Below are 21,663 nucleotides of genomic sequence, written 5' to 3' on the forward strand. Positions count from 1 at the left end.
GAATTAATACCTGTTCTTCTGAAGCTGTTTCAAAAAATAAAAATGGAAGGAAAACTTCCAAACCCTTTCTATGAAGCCTGCATTACCTTGATCCCAAAAGCAGACAAAGACCCTACCAAAAAGGAGAATTACAGACCAAGAAGATCCCTGATGAACATGGATGCCAAAATTCTCACCAAGATACTAGCCAGTAGGATCCAAAAGTAAAACTGAAAGACCATAGCCAATAGACTCCAACAGTATATTAAAAGGATTATACACCACGACCAAGTGGGATTTTTTCCTGGGCTGCAAGGGTGGTTCAACCTCTGCAAATCAATCAATGTGATTGATACACTACATTAATAAAAGAAAGGACAAGAACCATATGATCCTCTTGATAGATGCAGATAAAGCATTTGACAAAGTACAGCATCCTTCCTTGATTAAACTCTTCACAGTGCAGGGATAAAGGGAACATATCTCAACATCATAAAAGCCATATATGAAAAGCTCACAGTGAATATCATTCTCAGTGGGGAAAAACTGAGAGCTTCTCCTCTAAGGTCAGGAACACGGCAGGGATGTCTACTGTGACTACTGTTGTTCAACACAGTACTAGAAGTCCTAGCCTCACCAGTCAGACAACAAAAAGAAATAAAAGGCATCCAAATTGGTAAAGAAGATACTCTATGTGGAAAACCCAAAAGATTCCATCCCCAAATTGCTAGAACTCATACAAGAATTCAGCAAAGTGGCAGGCTATAATATCATACACAGAAATCAACTGCATCTCTATACACAAAAAATAGACAGAATAAAAAGAAGTAGTCTATTCCATTTACAATTGCACCAAAACCCCTAAGATACCTAGGAATAAGTCTAACCCAAGAAGCAAAGGATCTATACTACAGAAACTACAGAACACTCATGAAGGAAACTGAGGCAGACATAAAGAAATGGGAAAATGTTCTATGCTCATGGACTGGGAGAACATATATTATTAAAATGTCTATGCTACCTCAAGCAATCTACACATTCAATGCAATCCCTACCAATATACAATCAACTATTTGCACAGAGCAGGAACAATAATCCTCAAATTTGTGTGGAACCAGAAAAGACACCAAATAGCCAAAGGAATATTGAAAAAGAAAACCAAAGCTGATGGCATCACAATCCTGGACCTCAAGCTCTATTACAAAATTCTAATTATCAAGAAAGTATGATACTGGCACAACACAGACACATAGATCAATGGAACAGTAGAGAGAAACCACAAATGGACCCTCAACACTCTGGTCAGCTAATCTTGAATAAGGCAGGAAATAATATCCAGTGGAAAAAAGACAGTCTCTTCAACAACTGAAGAGTGCTGTGAAAATTGGACAGCCACATGCAAAAGACTGACAGTGGATCATATATCCTTACACCATACACAAAAATAGAATCAAAATGGATGAAAGACCTGAAAGTGATACAGGAATCCTTCAAAATCCTAAATCCAGGCAGCCAATTCTGTAACCTCAGCCACAGCAACTTCTTGCTAGACACTTCCCCAAAGGCAAGAGAAACAAAGGGAAAAATTAACTACTGGGTCTTGATCAAGATCAAAAGCTTTTGCACAACAAAGGAAACAGCTGACAAAACCAAAGGACAACCAACAGAATGGGAGAAGATATTTCCAAATGTCTTATCAGATAAAGGGCTTGCATCACAAAATCTATAAAGAACTTATCAGACCGAACACCCAAAGAACAAATAATCTAATCAAGAAATGGGCAGAAGACATGAAAGCCATTTTTCCAAAGAAGACATACAAATGGCCAACAGATACATGAAAAAATGCTCCATATCACTCGGCATCAGGGAAATCCAATTCCAAACCACAATGAGATACCACCTCACATCAGTCAGAATAGCTAAAATCAGCAAGTCAGGAAAAGACAGATGTTGCTGAGGATGTGGGACAAAGGGGAACCCTCTTACCCTGTTAGTGGGAATGCAAACTGGTGCAGCCACTCTGGAAAACAGTATGGAGCTTCCTCAAGAAGTTAAAAATAGAGCTATCCTACGACCCAGCAATTACAGTACTAGAGATTTACCCCAAAGATATAAACGTAGTGATCCAAAGGGGCACCTGCACCCCAATGTTCATAGCAGCAATGTCTATAATGGCCAAACTATGGAAAGAGCCCAGATGACCACTGAGAGATGAATGGATAAAGAAGATGTGATATAAACATATAATGGAATACTACTCAACCATGAAATTGCCATTTGTAATGACAAGGATCAAACTGGAGTGAAATAAATCTAAGCTAAGTGAAATAAATCAATCAGAGAAAGACAACTGCCATATGATCTCAATCATATGCAGAATTTATAAAACAAAACAGAAGATCTTACGGGAGGAGGGTAAAAAATAAAATAAGAAAATTTCAGAGAGAGACAGAAACCCTAAGAGACTCTTAATCATATGAAACAAACTGGGCATTGCTGGGGGGAGAGGGGTTGGGGGTTAGGGTAAACTGGTGATGGACGTTAAGGAGGGCAAGTGAAGTAATGAACATGGGAATTACATAAGACTAATGAAACACTGACCTCTACTTCTGAACCTAATAATACATTATATGATAATTAATTGAATTTACATGAAAAAAAAAGTAAAAGCATATTGGTTAAAGAAAAAGCCACTTTGCCAAAAAAGGAAAAAAGAAAAAGGAAACCTATCACATGTTACAAACAAAAATAGACTTAATAAATCATATACTGTTTTAGATTGGTTGCACTGAGTCCCTCCACTAGGATATAATTATTTAGCTATATTTCTTTTCAGGGAAAAGGCTATTTCAGTATTACAATTTCACCAACAATCTGTTAAAAACTTTTCTTAAGCATGCTACTTATCCATTCTAATATATGCGATTTTAAAATAAAGAAATAATCCTGGTCCAAAACTGTAGAATTACTGGATAGGTTCTGATTTATGTGGAACTCCTTTTCCTGAAGACAAGAACAACAAAACACAAGAAGAAACAAAAAACTCGAGTTGAAACTTGCCTTATATGAATTTCATCATCACTGTCAATGTGTAGCAACCGCCCTTGTAGACGCCGTTCTTCACTACGAAGCTGTTTTCTCATTTCTGATAACTCCATAATTACATTTTTTTTCTCCTCTGCAAATTCACATTAACAAGTAAAAATTAAAACAGGCATAATCACAGAAGATTAAACATTAAAACATAACCACACTTACACAAAACTAAAATGCTTAGAGACAAAATTTTATGAAAGTCATTTTTAATGTTTTATAAATACAGATCATATTTATGAATACCCATAAGATACACACATTTCTGAAAATACAGGAACTGCCAGACTTTAGAAATATCTTGGGCTGGGGAGAGAGCAACTATAAAGAAGCAGCACAACATAAGAGAGTTACTTTGCGGTGATGCCGCAGTTCTTCTTGTTCGGTTTGTTTTTTTTTTAAAGATTTTATTAGAGAAAGAGAGAGAGAGAATATAAGAAGAGGGGAGAGGCAGGGAGCCTGATGTGGGTCTCAATCCCAGGACCCCAGGATCGTGATCTGAGTCAAAGGCAGACACTTAATCACTGAGCCACCAGGCACCCCTGATGCCACAGTTCTATACCTTGATTGTGCAGTAGTTATACAAATTATACATAATACAAACGCACAGAACCACACACAAACACAAACACACACCAATTACTTTGTGTTAAAACTGTGAGACCTGATGGAGGTCTGTAGAGCATACCAACCAAGCCAAGTTCCTGGTTACTGTTCTATATAAGATAGTACCACTGAGGGAAGCTGCAGGAAGGTACACAGGACTTCACTATGCTCTTCTGCAACATTCTGTGAGTCTTTAATTATTTCAATAAAAAGCTTAAAAGAGAAATATTACAAGTTACAGACTTAATAGTTAACTCTACCTTCTGCACGGAGCTGGTTTCTCCTGGCAGGTACCGGAGGAGACTGTGCCCTGGATATGGAACTTTCCTGTTTAACAATCATAACAAAGATACATTCAGTATGTCTTCCCTATTCAGAAGCTTGAAAAGAAAAATTTTTTGAAGGAACTATACGTAAAAGGAACCAGATTTCCCCCTATCCAACCTATACACTTACCTAACATGTGTTTTTCTTTCCCGTCACAACGGAAGTGTCCTTGCTTCATCCAAATACAATCCTGTCACCTGTCCTCTGTATCTAGTAAGTGACTCCGACCTCCTCCAATCACTCTATTTTCTCAGCTTATGCTTAAAAGTCTCTTCCTTCTTGTGTGCCTGGGTGGCTCAGTTGGTTAAATGACTGCCTTTGGCTCAGGTCATGATCCTGGAATGCTGGGATTAAGCCCCACATCGGGCTCCCTGCTCCACAGGGAGTCTGCTCTGACCCTCCACTTCTTATGTTCTCTCTCTCTCTCTCTCTTTTTCTCTTTCAAATAAATAAAATCTTAAAAAAAAAAAAATCCTTAAAAAAAAAAAAGATTCTTACCTCCTCCTTCATCATCATCTACTATCCCTTCTCTACTTCCCTCCACAGCCATCCTTTCAAGAATAGATGCAACACGGTGTCTACTTTCTCATGCCCATTCACTTCTCACCACACAGCTACTACCTTTGCTTCTACCCTATCACTCCACTAACACAGCTCTTACCAAAGTCAGCAGGTGATCCCCAAATAACACATTCAATGGGCATTTTACACCCTTATTTTACTTGGCCAGTAGCAACTGATATTGCCATTCTCTGTCACGTTCTCTATCTTTATTTCCTTTCTCTGCTTCTTAAATTTTTAATTCCCTGGTATTCCAATCTCAGCTCTTTTTACTTCCCCCAAATTCATCCGAGACAACTGTACTAATATGACAAGGAAATATGTTAGTGGCTTCCAAATCTACAAAACCAGTCGAGAGCTCCTTCCTTAGCCACAAACTGTATCTTCAACCACCCACTCTATATAAATCTAACAAGAAACTTGAAAATTGTCACTGACACTTACCCCCATAAACATAGTCTGTAAATGCCAGTACTTGTGTCTCTTAAATATGTCTTAAAATTTTCACCCAATCTCAGTTCTTAGTGTCACTGGCTTTGAGTCCTAAAAGTCTCACAACTGGACTCCTGCAAAACCACTGTAACTTCTCCCCATGTTTACGGTCTTACCCAACCTCTAAAATACATCTTCACACCAGTGCCTGAGAGAACGTTATATAAAACAAATATGGCCATTCTCCAACTTATGACATGTCATTCTCCTACTTAAAGTATTACAAAGCATCCCCATTCATTATCTACCACACTCCTATTAAATCAGAATCTCAGAGGGTGGGATTCAGGACAATGTTCTAACATTTGCTTTGTCTATTCTGGTAATTAGTCCATTTGGTATTCACTCATTTATGGGAATAAAGCCAAACTCCCTACAACATCCTACTTATGGTTTGACGTCTAACTCTGTTGACGCCCTGGTCAGGCCTTCTGAGGCCAGCCCAAACCATGGTGTATTCTTCTCCATTTGTGTCATATGGTTTACACTTCCATGATTTTGATTCCTCCTCATTATGGCAACTTCCTACTCATTCTTCAAGAGTCAACTCAAGGATCAACTCTTCTGGAACATTCTCCTAGCTCTCTTTTGATCACAGCTCAGTCAAAAGTTTAAGGGACTTCATTAGCATAACTACAGCTAGCCAGATAATATATTACCAAAGAAAAGGCCTTGAGAGGGTTGGACAAAAACCATTTGCTAAATTATACTCTGTCAAAAGAATTTAAACTTTATGACACCAAGCATTATCAGTTACAGCTGATACAACAAATAAATGCAAACACTGTCTATATTTCAGAATTGAAAAACTATAACATAGCTAAATATGATGAATAAAAAAAAAATCTCATTCAATTCCCATCATCGGAAATAACTTAGCTAAGATTAACAAATCAAAAGAAAAAATATATACCTGAATAAAGGAACTTATAATGCTGTCAACTGAAGGAGGTCTTTGAAGTCTGCTTGCAATTTTGTTCTGAAGAGCAGGAACTACAGGAGAAGGCTGTCTCAAGCGCTGGAGGAAAAAAATTATACGTATATATATGTATATACATATATATGTGTGTATATTTATACACACACACACGCATATATAAACAAATATGTATATATATACACACACACCAACATAAGTATGCATATACACATACACACATACATGTATGTATACATATATGTGTGTCTGTGTACACAAACACTCCTAATAGTTAATAACACCATTTAGGGAGTTCAGAATGCTATTGTTTTTATTTAATAAAATACTTTTTACCAAAACAAAGTCAGAAATTCAATTATGTAAGATCGAAAACATCAGCTATGATAAACATAAATTGATTTAGATTTTAAAACAAAAGGACTCTCAGATGAGAACAAAAAAATTCAACAAACATAAGTAAAGCAACAGCATACCAAGTATTAGGAAAACAACAAAAACAAAAAATAGAACTAAGAAAAACACTTGTCTTAATAATAAAAAGAAACAGGACAATACAAAACACAAAAACTATTTTCTGGAAAATAATATAAATCAACCTATAAAACCTAGATCCCTTGTCACCAAAAGCATCACAATGAGGGAATTTTCCAGATCACAACAGCATTCTATGTCTCCATAAGAAATAAAAGAGGGTTTCAGTTTACGGCATAATCAAGTTAACAGCTCCCAACTTCACATAAAATCAAAATGCAGAGAACATAAAACTTCCCAACAAAATCCAATAATAATTATCTGGTTAAAAAACAAAAACAAAACAAAAAACACCCAGCCCAGACTATATGTATGGATGTTGAACTGTTCATTTTGCATGGTACAAAATCAAATATCACTTTCACTGGTGACTTTGACAAAGTTAAAAATAGATTTTCTTTTTTCTTAAGACCACTAGATGCCCACAAGCACAATTATAAAAACAAAAGAAACCTTCTAAAAGACCACAGAGGATGAAGCAAACAAAGCATGCTCCACATAGTGAGAAAACAAATAACCATCAAGGAAGCATAAAAGAACAAAAAAAGTCAGAAATTCAATTAATATGATCAATATATTGGGTATGATAAAAACAGATGGATTGATGGATTTAGGTATCACTGCTCAAAAGATAATTCTCTGATTAGGATAAAAAACTGAATTAAAAAAAAAACACATAAAACCAAATTTAACAAACAAAATATACAAGCTAAATAAAAAGTAAATGGTGACACAAAGGTAAAAACTAAGAAAATGGACAAAAATATATCAGGCATAAATGAATAAAAGAAAAATTACAGCTAGTAATGATAACTTCATAACTGAGAGCAAAATACATTAAAGGGAATAAAACTGGTTTAAAACTATGGTACTTCACAACTGAACTAGAACATTCATAAAACTGTATTTTCCTAAGGAAAGCATTTTCTCTTAAACATAATAAGAAATTGGCAGGAACATAACTGGAAAACTAACAATTATCTTTTATTTTTAAATAATTTTACAAGAAAATATTCTCTGTGTTTTCCATTCAACTCCGCTATAAGCCTAACATGGTTCTAAAAAATATAAATGCTATTAATTTAAAAAATGAAGGCATGATATTTCAATAATGTTTTAAAAGGTAGAATAAATATATATCCAACTTTAAGAATAAATGGTATTGCCTAACATTACTAGAACACTGAAAATAAATAAAACAAACAAAAAACACAGGTGTTACTTATAAATTTTCTCTCAAATAATGTTTCAGCAGATTCTAACTGCAAACACTTACTTCTATCACCATAAAATCCTGAGGTGAGAAATCAGTTAGTGTATCTGAACCCATCAAAAATGGCTCACGTTGTCTGTAGTATACCAAACTACATCATAAGTACACTAGATGAGCCCACTGGTTAAAAGTAGTCTTTTTGTGAATGCTGCTTAGAAGAAATAATGTCCGTATAAATCTAAGTTTTTGAAAACCATTTTCTTTTTTTTTTAATATATACAATGATATGGCCTTTATTAAAAGCAACAATAAAACAGTTTATTGTTAAACAGCAACATGTTTTAGGCACTACTGGATGAAACATAATAATAATAATAATGGCTAGTTTTTTTTTTGTTTTAAGATTTTATTCATTCATTTGACAGACAGAAATCACAAGTAGGCAGAGAGGTAGACAGAGAGTGGGGAGAAGCAGGCTCTCCACTGAGCAGAAGCCCGATGCGGGGCTCGATCCCAGGACCCTGGGATTATGACCTGAGCCAAAGGCAGAGGCTTTAACCCACTGAGCTACCCAGGTGCCCTAAAGCTTTTTTTTTTTTTTTTTTAAGATTTTATTTTTTATTTTTTTTTTAATTTTTAATTTTTTAAAAACATATATTTTTATCCCCAGGGGTACAGGTCTGTGAATCACCAGGTTTACACACTTCACAGCACTCACCAAAGCACACACCCTCCCCAATGTCCATAATCCCACCCCCTTCTCCCAATCCCCCTCCCCCCAGCAACCCTCAGTTTGTAATTAAATTGGGCTAAACCTACAGCACATACAGAGTTTTTCAAGATGTGGTCCACAGGCCAACTACATCGGAACCCCCAAGAATGCCTGTAAAATGCAGATTCCTGGACTACCCTCAGATTTATTAAAACCGGACACTTTGTATGTAAGACCTCAAGATACATTTTTAACAAATCCCCAGGGATACTTATGCATATAAAATTTTTTGAAATACAGCTTTGAAAAATGACCAAGGGTGTAAACTGGAGCTTCATAGGGGCCAAGTATCTTCCTAGAGAGAAAACCTCTGATAACTTTGACCACACATGTAATGGTGAATATCAACCAGTCTCAGATACTGACTTCAAACCAGTCGACTGTGACCCAGCAGTTTCTTTTTAAATTTCCAATCCATCAAGGATAAAAGTGTAAAACAGTAAAAATGAAATACCAAATACATTAAAAAGTTTTAAAATGACATTACACAATTCAAGTCCAACTTTCTTAGAGATCCAACAGACATAAAATTACTTTGACAAATTGCTACAAAACTTTCCAGACACTTTCCATTTCTGCACCTAACTCTTCTCACGAATAGCTGGCTGGGTGCTACTCCATAGACCATGGGAACAAGACTGACTAAGGTAAATAAACCCCTTATATTCACTGGGGGACAAAAAGCAGCAAAGCAATGGCATGACCTATATAGGAAGTTCAGTGCGCTGTACTGAGATGAAGTAGCATGATGGAAGGGAGGGGAAAAAAGCAACTCCTCCACTCTCTCTTTTGCTAAGGCCACAGTGAAAGTGGTTTAAACTACAGGTTTAATTGACATTTTTGTCTGAAACTTACCTTTGTTTCTTCCCCGATTATATCTTCTCTTGCATAGTAGTGTTGAAGCTGCAGATTATGTTTTTCTTCCTCTTCTTTCTTCTTCCTTTCTGCTTCTTTTCGTCTTTCTTCAGCTAACCGAATAAGCTCTTCATTTTTTAGCCTTTGCTTTAAAGAGAAAAATACAACACTCCAAACATACATCCTGTAGTCCATTCAAATACCTGTTGCCTTATTTGTTTGAAATAAAGAGATAAAATTGAAGATACAGATGATAAAGTGTTTTTTAACAAAAAGAAGATGTCTATTTAACAATAAAGTTTTAGGCATCTTTTATGACATCCTGGTCAGCCTAAACTAATTTTTGGCTTAAAAAAATCATCACTTATCTCTTTTCTTAACTTAGTTTTTACTTCAATACAATAGTATCCAATAAATGGATAATGATCTGAAATTTTCTAAATGTACTCTAGGATTGTTCTTCTCTGTAATACCTTTCCAAGACAAAATAAAAATTTCACTGTCAGGGTAAATAGAAAAACAATGTAGGAAAAAAATGCACCTCTTCCTCTTTCTCCCTTTTTTTTTCCTGTTCCTCTTCGTACTCTTGCTGAATTCGCGCTCTCTGTTCTGCAAGCCGTTTTTCTTCTTTTTCCTCTGCAATTCTCAGTCTCTCTCGCTCTGCTTCCTCTCTTTGTTTCTTTTCCTCAATCTAATAAAGAATTAAACCTAGTTACTACTTTGGGAAACTAATGAAAGTTAGAATACCATGTAATATTTTGTAGTATCCTATGAATTCAGCATTCATACCCTATTTTTAAGTTCCTAAATTTTTCAGTTTCCTATATTTATTAGGGAGGCTACATTATGTAATGTTGAGTTATGAGTAAAATTCCAGCTCCACAAAATACTTAACTCACTGAGTGACTTTAAGGAGACATTCTTACTCAGCTTTGTCATCTGGTAAAAAGAGTTATTAAGATCTATATCTCCAAGGAGTGCTTTATGATCTATACAACAAAACCTCATATTTAACACTCAGTTCCCTCTTCTTACTACACACACACACACACACACACACTCACAATTACAAAGTCACTTATCCATTACCGGTCACACCCATAAATGGATCACACACCCAAGAAATCCACAGAAATGCCATTCCAACAAAAATGCTACACAGCAGGGGCGCCTGGGTGGCTCAGTGGGTTAAGCTTCTGCCTTCGGCTCAGGTCATGATCCCAGTGTTCTGGGATCAAGCCCCACATCGGGCTCTGTACTCAGCAGGAAGCCTGCTTCTCCTCCTCTCTCTGCCCACCTCTCAGCCTACTTGTGATCTCTGTCTGTCAAATAAATAAATAAAATCTCTTTTAAAAAGAATGCTACACAGCAGTTCAACAGAAAGAGGAAATCTATCATCTAGGTCAGCTGTTTTCAAGCTGTATAATACAAAGGTGCATCAAGGGTCCTGCATCTATTTTACCAAATTTTATCCTACAGCTGAAAAGATTAAAGTTAATTATGTCTAAAGCTGTAATTAAAAATGGTACATTACTTATCAAATTTTAACCACATAAGGACTTCTGCTGCATTAACTTTAACACTATAACTTTTTTATGCATACACGGAGCTAAGGCTTCCATCTTGGTACACAGATTTGAACATTTTATAACATTTCTTTTGACATTTAAGTTTGGGGATACTTCCTGTCTGACACTTCAGTGTTGATAGTAATAATAAATACCATTTAGATATTTTAAATTTTCTTTGAGTTTTGTGTTAGATTTTGCTCGTGAGAGAAAGTTTTAAGGGGCTGCCAAAAGAAAAATATGTAAGCCACCATTCAAGAGCAATCCATTCGCAGGTGCACTGAGGATTTATAGGCTGGGAGAACTGAAGGTTAAACTTAGTCAAAAAACTGACATAGTCAAACCTTCCCCTACTACTACTTTTCTCCAGAGAGAAAGACTCTTAGAGCCCTCTAAAAATTTAAGTGCGTATGATACAGGTATGATACTTAAAGTCAGGAGGCCTGGATTCAAGCACTGGCCTCACAATTTGCTGGCTCTGCCACCAGAGGTAAGCATCCTAGCCTGGATTTTAGTTGCATGTCATAAACCAGAAATAATAAAACATTCTTCGGTGAGCCTGAAGATTAATGAGATATTATATGCAAACGTACCTTCTAAATAATAAAAGGCTATATAATTCCAAGATTGTTTTTCCCCCTTAATTCTACCCTAAACCATGCTAACACTCGTTAAGTATAATAGCAGTTACATAATTTTGACTTGCTGTCATTATGGGCAGTATAGCACAGGGCATTTCAAGTTCAATAGGTGACTCTCTGACCCTCAATCAGCAGCTATATGAGTGGCCAATACTGTAGGACTTCTTTTTTTTTTTTTAAGATTTTTTTTTAATTTATTTGATAGAGAGAGATCACAAGTAGGCAGAGAAGGAGGCAGAGAGAGAGTGGGAAGCAGGCTTCCTGCTCAGCCCAATGCGGGGTTAGATCCTAGGACCTTAAGATCATGACCTGAGCTGAAGGCACCCCCTGAGCCACCCAGGGGTGACCTGAGCCACCCAGGCACCCCCTGTAGGGACTTCTGACGCCACTCTCTTGCATTCAATATCTCTATCCATTCTGCTGATCCTTACAAAGGTCTTTCTATCCATTTCCATTGTTGCCACTCTAGTAAAATACCCCTGCTTCCAATTTTTTAAATCCCTCAAAAATACATCTTAAACACTAGTGCCAGATCAGTCACCCCATACCCATTACATCACTGCCTTATTGAAGAGTCCACAATAATTAGGATTAGAAAGCTGACATATTTAAGTAGAACTTTTTAAGGAGAATTTAAGAGGTTGGGATTAGACTGGATAGCCTTTGATATTGGACTAAGGAATCTGGATATTTTCTGTAGAAAAGAAAAGTTACTACCAGTTTTTGAGATAACATGAGAAATCATATCAAAAGGAGACCACCCAGACATAGGATGAATCTGATAATGGGATGTTAAGGGGCATGGAGGTGAGAAGAAAATTAGGAGTCCTTCTCTTTCACCTCAGGCTCCACCCCTAGTATTCAGCACAAAAGTAGACACAGTATGAGTATTCAATCATTCTGTTTGTTTAATAAACCCTGGATACTCAAGTGTCTTCCTTTGGGCATTTCCACCATTTTTAAAATGCTATTTGCTTACATACATAAATGAGGCAAATAATGGCAAAATGTGATTACTTCTGATTTTTAATAATTTACAAACTCTAGTGAGTCAAGAATAAATCATTTGGAAAAAAAACCCTGATTTTCTACTAACCCATTAAGCATCTAGACATATTCATTCTATGCCTAATAAGTGAATATTTGATTTCATTCCGTTTTAGAAATGTCAGAATTCTTTAACAATTAATGATTTAATAAAGTTTAAAAAGGAGTAGGACAACTGGCATGCCTAATATGTCTCTATATTCCCTTTTCAGATATAAATGAAGTAATATCATTTTAATACTACCTATATCTGATGTAAATTAAATTATCTTAAATAACTGTGGAGATATTTTAGAATTTATTCTTTATCCCGTGAATAAAATCTTTGCAAGTTTAGTTTATTAAATCCTAACAAAATGTGGCACCTGGGTGGCTCACTGGGTTAAGCCTCTGCCCTCAGCTCAGGTCATGATCTCAGGGTCCTGGGATGGAGCCCTGCATTGGGTGCTCTGCTCAGCAGGGAGCCTGCTTCCCCCACTCTCTCTGCCTGTCTCTATGCCTACTTGTGATCTATGAAATAAATAAATAAAATCTTAAAAAAAAATTTTTGCTAAAACTTTGAAACCATGATAAAATAAGCACTTCACCTGAAAACGAAGAAAATTCTTGTATAATTCTTGCTGTTTAATCTGAAGTTCAGTTGGAGGCTCACAAAATATATTTCCCCGAGCAAAAGGAGAGCTCTGTGTTTGCATATAACCTTGAAAGAGAAATTTTGCAAAAAACATACCATTACTCAATGGTTAGAAAATATAAAGGTTAAAAAATAAACTTTGCTACTAATTCCATATTGTGAATATATGTGCTAACTACGGAAGTCGAGAGGTCAAAAATCAGAAGAGTAAGGCTGAGATTAGAATCTGAAGACCAGCTGAAAACTAATGAGAGAAAGAAAAAGGGTGAAACAAAAATAGAGTTGAAAAATCTACTATGTCTATACCTGAAAGATACCAAGGAAACAAAGATAATAGCCTAAACAACTTTAACTACAGGACAGACTTTAAAGTAAATTTGTATAAGAAAAAAGTACATTTAAATTCTTATGTAAATACCCTCTTCTTAAGAATATTCTTAATTATATATTAAAATGTAGTACATATACATATATTTTAAAATTTTGTCTTCTAAGACAAATCAGTAATTCCAAGTCTTTCCATCTATGGTTCACAATAGTTAAAATGCCAGCTCTGAAAACATTTTTTACAAACTAGAATGATTCTTTTATCACTGCAATAATTTTTTTAAAAATTTCAAAGTAATGGTATATAACATGAACAATAAAAATATGCTATATATTCCTATAAAAAGGATAATACTCTGGGGAAGGATTAAATGATTTCATAAAGACACCTGAAAAATAATGATACCCCAGGAGTCTTTCTTCAAATGCAGGGAAGCCTCACATAACTTTTTATATTATTTTTTAGTTACTGACTTAGTCTTTATACCATCAATCTAAAGCATTTCTTTCTCTTACTCATGTTTGCAGTTTAGCTGCCATTTAGGCCTATTTTTCCTTTGTGCTTAAGTTTACTAATGCTTACTTGAATAAATCAGCAGAAAGTCAACTCAATACTTAAAACGTTATAATGAAAAGGTGGATTAGCAAAACAAAATTAAGTTTTCAAAAGTAAGCAGTTTTTAAAAAATACATGACTAAAATAAAATCATAGAGAAACACATGCTCTAACCCAATGTATACAGGCATCTTAATAAGCAAACACTAAGTCATATTAGTATGGGCTTCATAAATATGGTTCTGCATCCTAGAACCATAAAGTAAAAGAAAAAAATGAACTTGAGGAAAGGCCTCAAACAGGACTAATGAAGAGAAAACATAAGCACACATTATAACATTCAATTTTAAGATATATTCAAGTTCCCTAAGGCCTTTAAAATATTAAATGGCACATGTGTATGTGTATGTGTAAACATACCAAAACCCTGGCATTGTTCAGAAAGGCAATAGGCAGTTAATTCTGCTGTGATATATAATCATTCAGCTTGCGTATTTTCTTGGGAAAGGGTCACAGAAACTTGATTTTGTCCAGTGTTTTTGTTTGATAAGCAAAGTTAAGTTTCTGCTTGATAAGCAGAGCTAGATACCTAAATCATTATTAACATGATAGAGAAAGTTCTGGGTGAAGACACAACTACAAACACCAGGTGTGGAAGAAAGGCTAGAGAAGGAGTACGTAGAACTGGGATCTCAATACAGACTAGTAGAAGAAAGAAGTAAAGAGAAAAATAATGATGTATCCAAAGAAATAAAAATTCCCTTCAATAAAATGAAAGGTGTTTTTACTGCACAATGAATTAATACAAAGAGTGGAAGCCAAATTAATAATTACATAAAAATTTAAAAATTCAATTTTAGTGCTCTAAAAATGAAGACTCAATCCACTAGGTAAAAATCTATTGTGGGTTAAAGTAAGAAAGCACTTTCTCATAATTAGAGATCCAACAGTGGTAAAAGTTGTCCATGGAAACCACAAGTAGCACATCTCCTAAAATGTTCAAAAAGAGCACAGAGATTAGTGCTACCATCAAAGATGAAAGGCTGGTGATTCTAATCATATCTGCCTATTAAATGTGTCTGTTTGGAGAGGCAGTCATGGGTTAAAAAAATTTTTTTTTAAATTGAAGATTAAATGATCAGTCAGGGATATTTTAGGACTTTCTAATGTAAAGCTCTTTACTAGTCTAAAATCAAAACTTTAGTGGAAGTACAAAAATAGAATTTGTAGTAAATAAATGATTACTTTTACAGGCATCAAAATACAGTGCAAGGTGATAGATATATCTTTTAAATTTCCTTTGATTTTAAAATATGTAACATATTTTCATATAAACTTGATAAAGAAAGATGACAAGTTTCCCTGTCAAGTCATAAAGAAAGCTACTGAATAATTTCTTATTTATAGAACCTTTAATTCAAGGATGTTGTTCCATAAAAAATCAAAATATTGCTTAAGAAAGGGAGATGTGACCAGATACAGAATTAAACTTTTAAAAAAAATTAAACTTCATTTCTTTGTCCTTTGTGGTTTCACAAGGGGAGGCAAATGATTACAAAATAAGTAAAAAATAAACAACTAAAATAAAAATAATAAAAATAAGCAATTTATTTGTACAATAGATCATATCACATCTGATGCATTTTCACTAATTCAAATAGTTATGGGTATAAGAAGCAAGAGAGATTATTTGTCTGTATATGTGTGAAGAGACTATTTGATTTTAAGAAAGTCTTCCCACCAGCAAAATAAAAATTTTAACAACAGCTAAAGGCTGAGAAGAAATACACAGTATTAAGAAGCAAAGTATATTTCCCTATTCACATTTGTCAAAATATTTAAGAAAAGGTATTATGAATAACATATAATGCTTCCTGACTCAGTGTAACCAAGTTTTCAAAATCACAATATGACCTTTGTCAGGCAAGAGAAGAGAAATGCTATGGAACAACTTTAGAAATGTCAACAAACAAAAAAATAGAATGTGATTAAAAACCTGAGTTTTTATTTGTAGAATCTTCTAGGTTCTCAGCATTTGAGGTGGCTAAATTTTGGTCTAGAGATACAACAGCCCTTTTATCTTCATATGTTCTTGCATCTGGGTTATGGTAGGCATCTATATTTTGTCTGTGCATCCTATTCAAATCAGCTGAGAGGGAAAAATAAGCCATTTATTTCAACACATACACTTTTGTACACTTAATACATTTTCTAAAAGTAGAGAATCAGAGAGAAAACAAGACAGAGTTGGAATAAATCAATGGTGTCTTGGAGCCCTGAAAATAGAAACAGAATTATTAAAACTTCTAAGATTTTCAAAAAATAACTTATAAAACAAACTCAAAATCAGTAGAGAGCTTAAGAATGTCAGTAGATCTTTGACAACTCATAAAAACTATATTCATATCTATGTTTCTTAAGAAGTTGGCATCTCTTTAATACAGAACAGCAACAATTCAAAACAAGTCATAGTGACATTTCTTCAACCACATTAGTATTTCTAATGAAAAAATATAATCATGTACCACAGAGTTTTAAAGTATATCCATAAACTCTTTTGATGGTCTTCCCTTAAAAGATGGAGTTCAATTCCCCTCCCTTTAAGCATAAGCCAGAGTTAGTAACTCACTTCTTATGAATAAAATATTGCAGGATGATGGCATATGACTTCCAAGACTACTTCATAAAAGACATGGTTTCCATTTTGCTTGATCTACTGGATCACTTACTCTGAAGAAAGCCAGCTACTCTATCATAATGGCACTGATGGAACCCTATGGAAAGGCCCCTATGACAAGGAACAGAGGCTTCCTGAGCCATGTGAGGGAGCCATATTGAAAACAGATTCTCCAGTCCCAGTCAAGCCTTCATATGACTATAGCCCTAGGAGCTATTTTGGACCCCAAACTCATGAAAGATCCTGAGATAGAAATACCCAGCTAACCCATTCAAAAACTGACTTACAGAACCCCAAGATAATGTCTGTTACATTAAAACATTACACATTGCATAATTTGTCACAAAGCAGTAGATACCACACACAGATCACAAAAATCTGAGCACAAAGAATCAGGTAAAACAACAAGTCAATCTTAAAAACAAGCTGTAACAAAATAAAAAATAGTTCTTCTCCACAAAACAACTGGGATAATAAGGGACTAGTTGAAATCACAGAGAAACTGATTGCAAAAGAACTACCAAGAATTGGTAAGGCAAAAGTAGCTAGGTGCTCCTGCAATCATCACCAAATCCCGGGATCTATCCCATCACTAAATCCTGGATATGGAAGGTAAATGAAAACAGAAGGATGATGATAAAATTGAGGTCATGAACTAACAGCTGTGGTCCTTAAAGTCACCAAATTACATAAAAAAAACTCAAATAGGAGATCACTATCTCATCATCCAATATTCACTAGAACAGCATAAGAGCACTCCATATAAATGAGAAGTCACTATAAATAACAATACATACAGTATTCTTCCATTTTCTATTAGAAGAGTATGGTATATCAAGCTCGCTCCTTCTAAGATGATAACCTGAGCTCTGTTACCAAATTAATGAGTGTTCAGGGAATGCAATCTCATTTTGATATTCACTTAGACAAACCATAAATTAAGAGATAAATGTTCTATAAGTAAACAAACACATGAACATGTGTTACTTCACTGTTGTGAATTTATTTATGTAAAAAGAAAGTGATGTCAGCAGAGTGTATAATTAGTTAAGACTATCAGATTAAACAATCACAACTCCATATTACTACTTATTGGAAAACACTATCAATCAAGTAGTCACTCCTTGTCTGTCTTTCCGTGAGGTGGTTTGAATAATGAAAGGTTTAAAATCAGCTAAAAATCAAAATTAAAAAAAGGGCTTTGGTGAAGAGTATAATTTGCCAACTGCAAAGATGCCACTGAAAAATGGCCTTTATTTAAAATGTATACCATATCATTTAATATAAAACTACTAGCATTGCAGAATAATTCTACAAAGAAAAGAATAACAAAAGAAAATATTATAGATTAACAAATGGGAAAATAGTCCTACTCTCTGAACAATTTATCAGACCAGGACTAAATCATGTGATAGCTACAGTAAACAATATTTGAAACTTTTTCACTCCTTATTTAATTATCTTTTTTTATAAGCCTAAATACTTTGAAATTAAAATTTTATTTTTTTAAGATTTAGTTATTTAGAGAGACAGACAGCAAGCATGCACATGCATGACCTGGGAGAGGAGCAGAGGGAGAGAGAGGAGAGGAGGAGACTCCTATCTGAGCACAGAGCCCACCAGGGTGTTTGATCCCATGACCCTGATACCATGATGGTGCTCAATCCCATGATACTGATACCATGATCTAAGCCAAAATCAAGACTCAAACAATCAACTGACTAGCCACCCAGGCGCCCCACCAAATTAATTTTGTGAGTTAGCTGTTGGTTGATGGAAAATACCAAAACATTTTAAGAAAATGTCTGAAAATATTTCTATAGACCCAAGATTATTCAGCAATCATGACTAATTATACAAACTCTTCTACAAGTTAATTCAGAGAGCTAAAGAAAATTTCCAACCCTAATTTCACTAATAACATGTATTTCAAAATTAACTTACAATATACACACTTAAGATCACAGTCTCTAAGGCAAATGAAAATCTAACTGATGACTTATAAAATAAATCTCATGAACTTAAAAATATTAAAATAACAAAAATTATATTCTCTGAACAAAAGAGAACATATACTAGAAGTGATCAGAAGAAAGGTACCTGGAAAATACCCAAATATATGGAAATTTTTAAAACTCAGGTCTAAATAATAGGTCAAAGGAAAATCACAAAATTAGAAAAGTTAATTGAATGAAAATAAAAATACCACATATCAAAATGTGTGCTACAGTTAAAGCTATACCAAAAAAAAATTTATAACATTTTTATTTATTTATTTAAAAAAATTTTTTTTTAAAAGGAAGAAAAAAGAAAATTCCCTGCCCAGATGACTTCACTGGTAAATTCGAGCAACAAAACAGTAAACTTTTCCCTACTCATGTTGATGCCAGGATCAAAGAGCAGCTCAACATTTAAAAAATTAGTCAATGTGGGGCACCTGGGTGGCTCAGTTGGATAAGTATCTGCCTTAGGCTCAGGTCACGATCCCAGAGTCCTGGGATCGAGCCCCGTTTCAGGCTCCCTGCTCACCAGAGAGTCTGAGCTTCTCCCACTCCGGTGGCCTGCTGCCCTGCCTACTTGTGCTATCTCTCTGTCAAATAAAAAATTTTTAAAAATCTTTAAAAAAATTAGCAATGTAACTCACCATGTATCAATAAAGAAAGATGTAATTATCACTTCAAAAGATATAGAAAAGCACTTGACAAAATTCAACATATATTCATGTGAAAAGTATGAGGAGGAATAGAAGAGAATGTCCTAGACCTGATTAAAGAAAAAAATCTACGAAAAAACCTATAGCCAACATTATACCAACTGGTGAAAAGACTGAATACTTTCCACCTAAAATCAGATAAGACAAGGCTATCTGTTCTCATGATTTCTAAGCATTGTACTGGAGTTCCAAACAAGTGTAAAACATAAGCAAAATAACTAAAAGGTACGGAAAGGAAGGCAATGGAAAGGAAGAAGTGAAACTGTTTGCAAATAACATGATTGCCTACATTAAAAAATCCCAAAAAACCTACAAAAAAAAAAACTACTAAAACTAATGCATTAAGAACACAGAAAAATCAACTGTATATACGAGCAATGAAAAAATGACTACTGATAATTTTAAATGTATTATTTAACATTTAAAATAGCATTAAAATACATGAAATACTTATGGATACAATTAACAAAATATATTACAATACCTGAAAACTGCAAAATACTGCTAAAAGATGTTAACTAAGAGTCAATAAGCACATAAATATTCCACATTCATGGATCAAAAGACTCAATATAGTTAAGATGCTGGCTGTCCCAAATTGATCTTTTTGTAAATGAAATCTCAATGAAAATCCTACCACACTTTTTTATTGAGGTTGGCAAACTGATAGTAAAATTTCAATGAAAATGGAAGGGAGGGAAGTCAAGTAGACAAAACAATCTTGAGAAAGAAGAACAAAGTTGGGAGACTCACACTTCTCAATTTCAAAACTTACTACAGAGCTATAGTAATCAAGAGAGTATGATATGGGCATAAGGATAGACATCTAGATCAATGGAACAGAACATTAAAGGGTCCATAAATAATTTTGTGGTCAACTGATTTTCAGCAAGCACATCAAGGCAATTCAATGTACAAAATGTTCTAAAATTGACTTTGTGATTGTAGCACAGCTCTGTGAATATACTAAAAACTGCTGAACTGTATATTTTATTTTCTTTAAATATTTTATTTATTTATTTGTCAGAGAGGGAGAGCAGCAGGCAGAGGGAAAAGCAGGCTCCCTCTAAGCAAGGGGCCCAATGTGGGACTTGATCTTAGGACCCCAGGATTATGACCCAGGCCAAAGAAAAATGCTCAGCCAACTGAGCCACCCAGGCATTGTATGTTTTAAAGGGATAAACATTTCATGGGAAATGAGAGCTCATTAAATTAAAATTTTAATTTCTCATTTAGAACACTATGCTAGATTACTGAAGATGTTAGCATTATGGGAAGCTAGGTGAAGGGTACACTCTATATCTTTGTAACTCTTCTCTAAGTCTTGAATTATTTCAAAATAAAAACTTTTTTTTGTTTGCTTTTTTTAAAACCACAATGAGATGTCCTACCTACTTAATAGAAAGGCTAAATACAAGGGCTGATGAGAATGTAATGCAACCAGAAATCTTGTGCTTTGCTGGTAAGAATGCAAAATGGCACAACCACTTTGGAAAATGATCTAGCAGTTTCTTACAAAGTTAAATATACACTTACTTAATGGAATTCCCAGGAATTCCATTCCTATGCATCTAGCCAGGAAAGACGAAAATTTATGTGCACAAGAGCTGAAGGTAAATGTTTATAACAGCTTTATTTATAACAGCCTGAACTGTGAACAAGCCAAATACCCATCAACTGGTAAAAGGATACACAATCATGGTACCTCCACGTAGTAGAGTTCTATTTAGTAATAAAAAGAAGTAAACTACAGACACATACAACATGGATAAACCACTAAAACTAAGGAGAAAAGGATACAAAAGGCAAAAACTATTTTGTCAGAATGCAGATCAGGGGTGTTGGCAAGGGTTGGATAAACTGGAAATGTTCTGAATCTTGATTGTGACTGTGGGTCCTGGAATCAGTTGTCAAAACTCGTTGAATAATACACTTTAAAAAGAATGAATTGTGTCATATGCAAATTGTGTCTCAATAATCACATAAAAACAAACATAAATCTAACTGGGGCAAATACTATACATAAAAGAAATACAAATATGAATCAAAGATATGTGAAGAAACATTTAATCTAACTATTAATCAGTTAGAACTAAAATACTTCTGCTGTCTTTCAAATTGGTTAGGT

General features: G+C 34.6%; 1 protein-coding gene across 11 annotated transcripts in view; it reads right to left on the bottom strand.

Annotated features, from left to right (window-relative positions):
* The window catches only part of CSPP1 (centrosome and spindle pole associated protein 1), a 167,847-nt gene that overhangs the window by 35,138 nt on the left and 111,046 nt on the right, over positions 1–21,663 (bottom strand). For all 11 annotated transcript variants that reach the window (XM_045075701.1, XM_045075697.1, XM_045075703.1 and 8 more), the window contains 7 exons: positions 16,142–16,294; positions 13,216–13,328; positions 9,914–10,063; positions 9,373–9,519; positions 5,975–6,079; positions 3,942–4,008; positions 3,043–3,160 (listed from right to left, as the gene is read on the bottom strand). In XM_045075701.1, the coding sequence (XP_044931636.1) occupies positions 3,043–3,160; positions 3,942–4,008; positions 5,975–6,079; positions 9,373–9,519; positions 9,914–10,063; positions 13,216–13,328; positions 16,142–16,294 (853 nt within the window). The remainder of the gene's footprint in view (positions 1–3,042; positions 3,161–3,941; positions 4,009–5,974; positions 6,080–9,372; positions 9,520–9,913; positions 10,064–13,215; positions 13,329–16,141; positions 16,295–21,663) is intronic.

Source organism: Mustela putorius, unplaced genomic scaffold (assembly GCF_011764305.1).
Source record: "Mustela putorius furo isolate JIRA1106 unplaced genomic scaffold, ASM1176430v1.1 tig00000151_pilon_pilon_pilon, whole genome shotgun sequence".
NCBI classification, from domain to species: domain Eukaryota; kingdom Metazoa; phylum Chordata; class Mammalia; order Carnivora; family Mustelidae; genus Mustela; species Mustela putorius.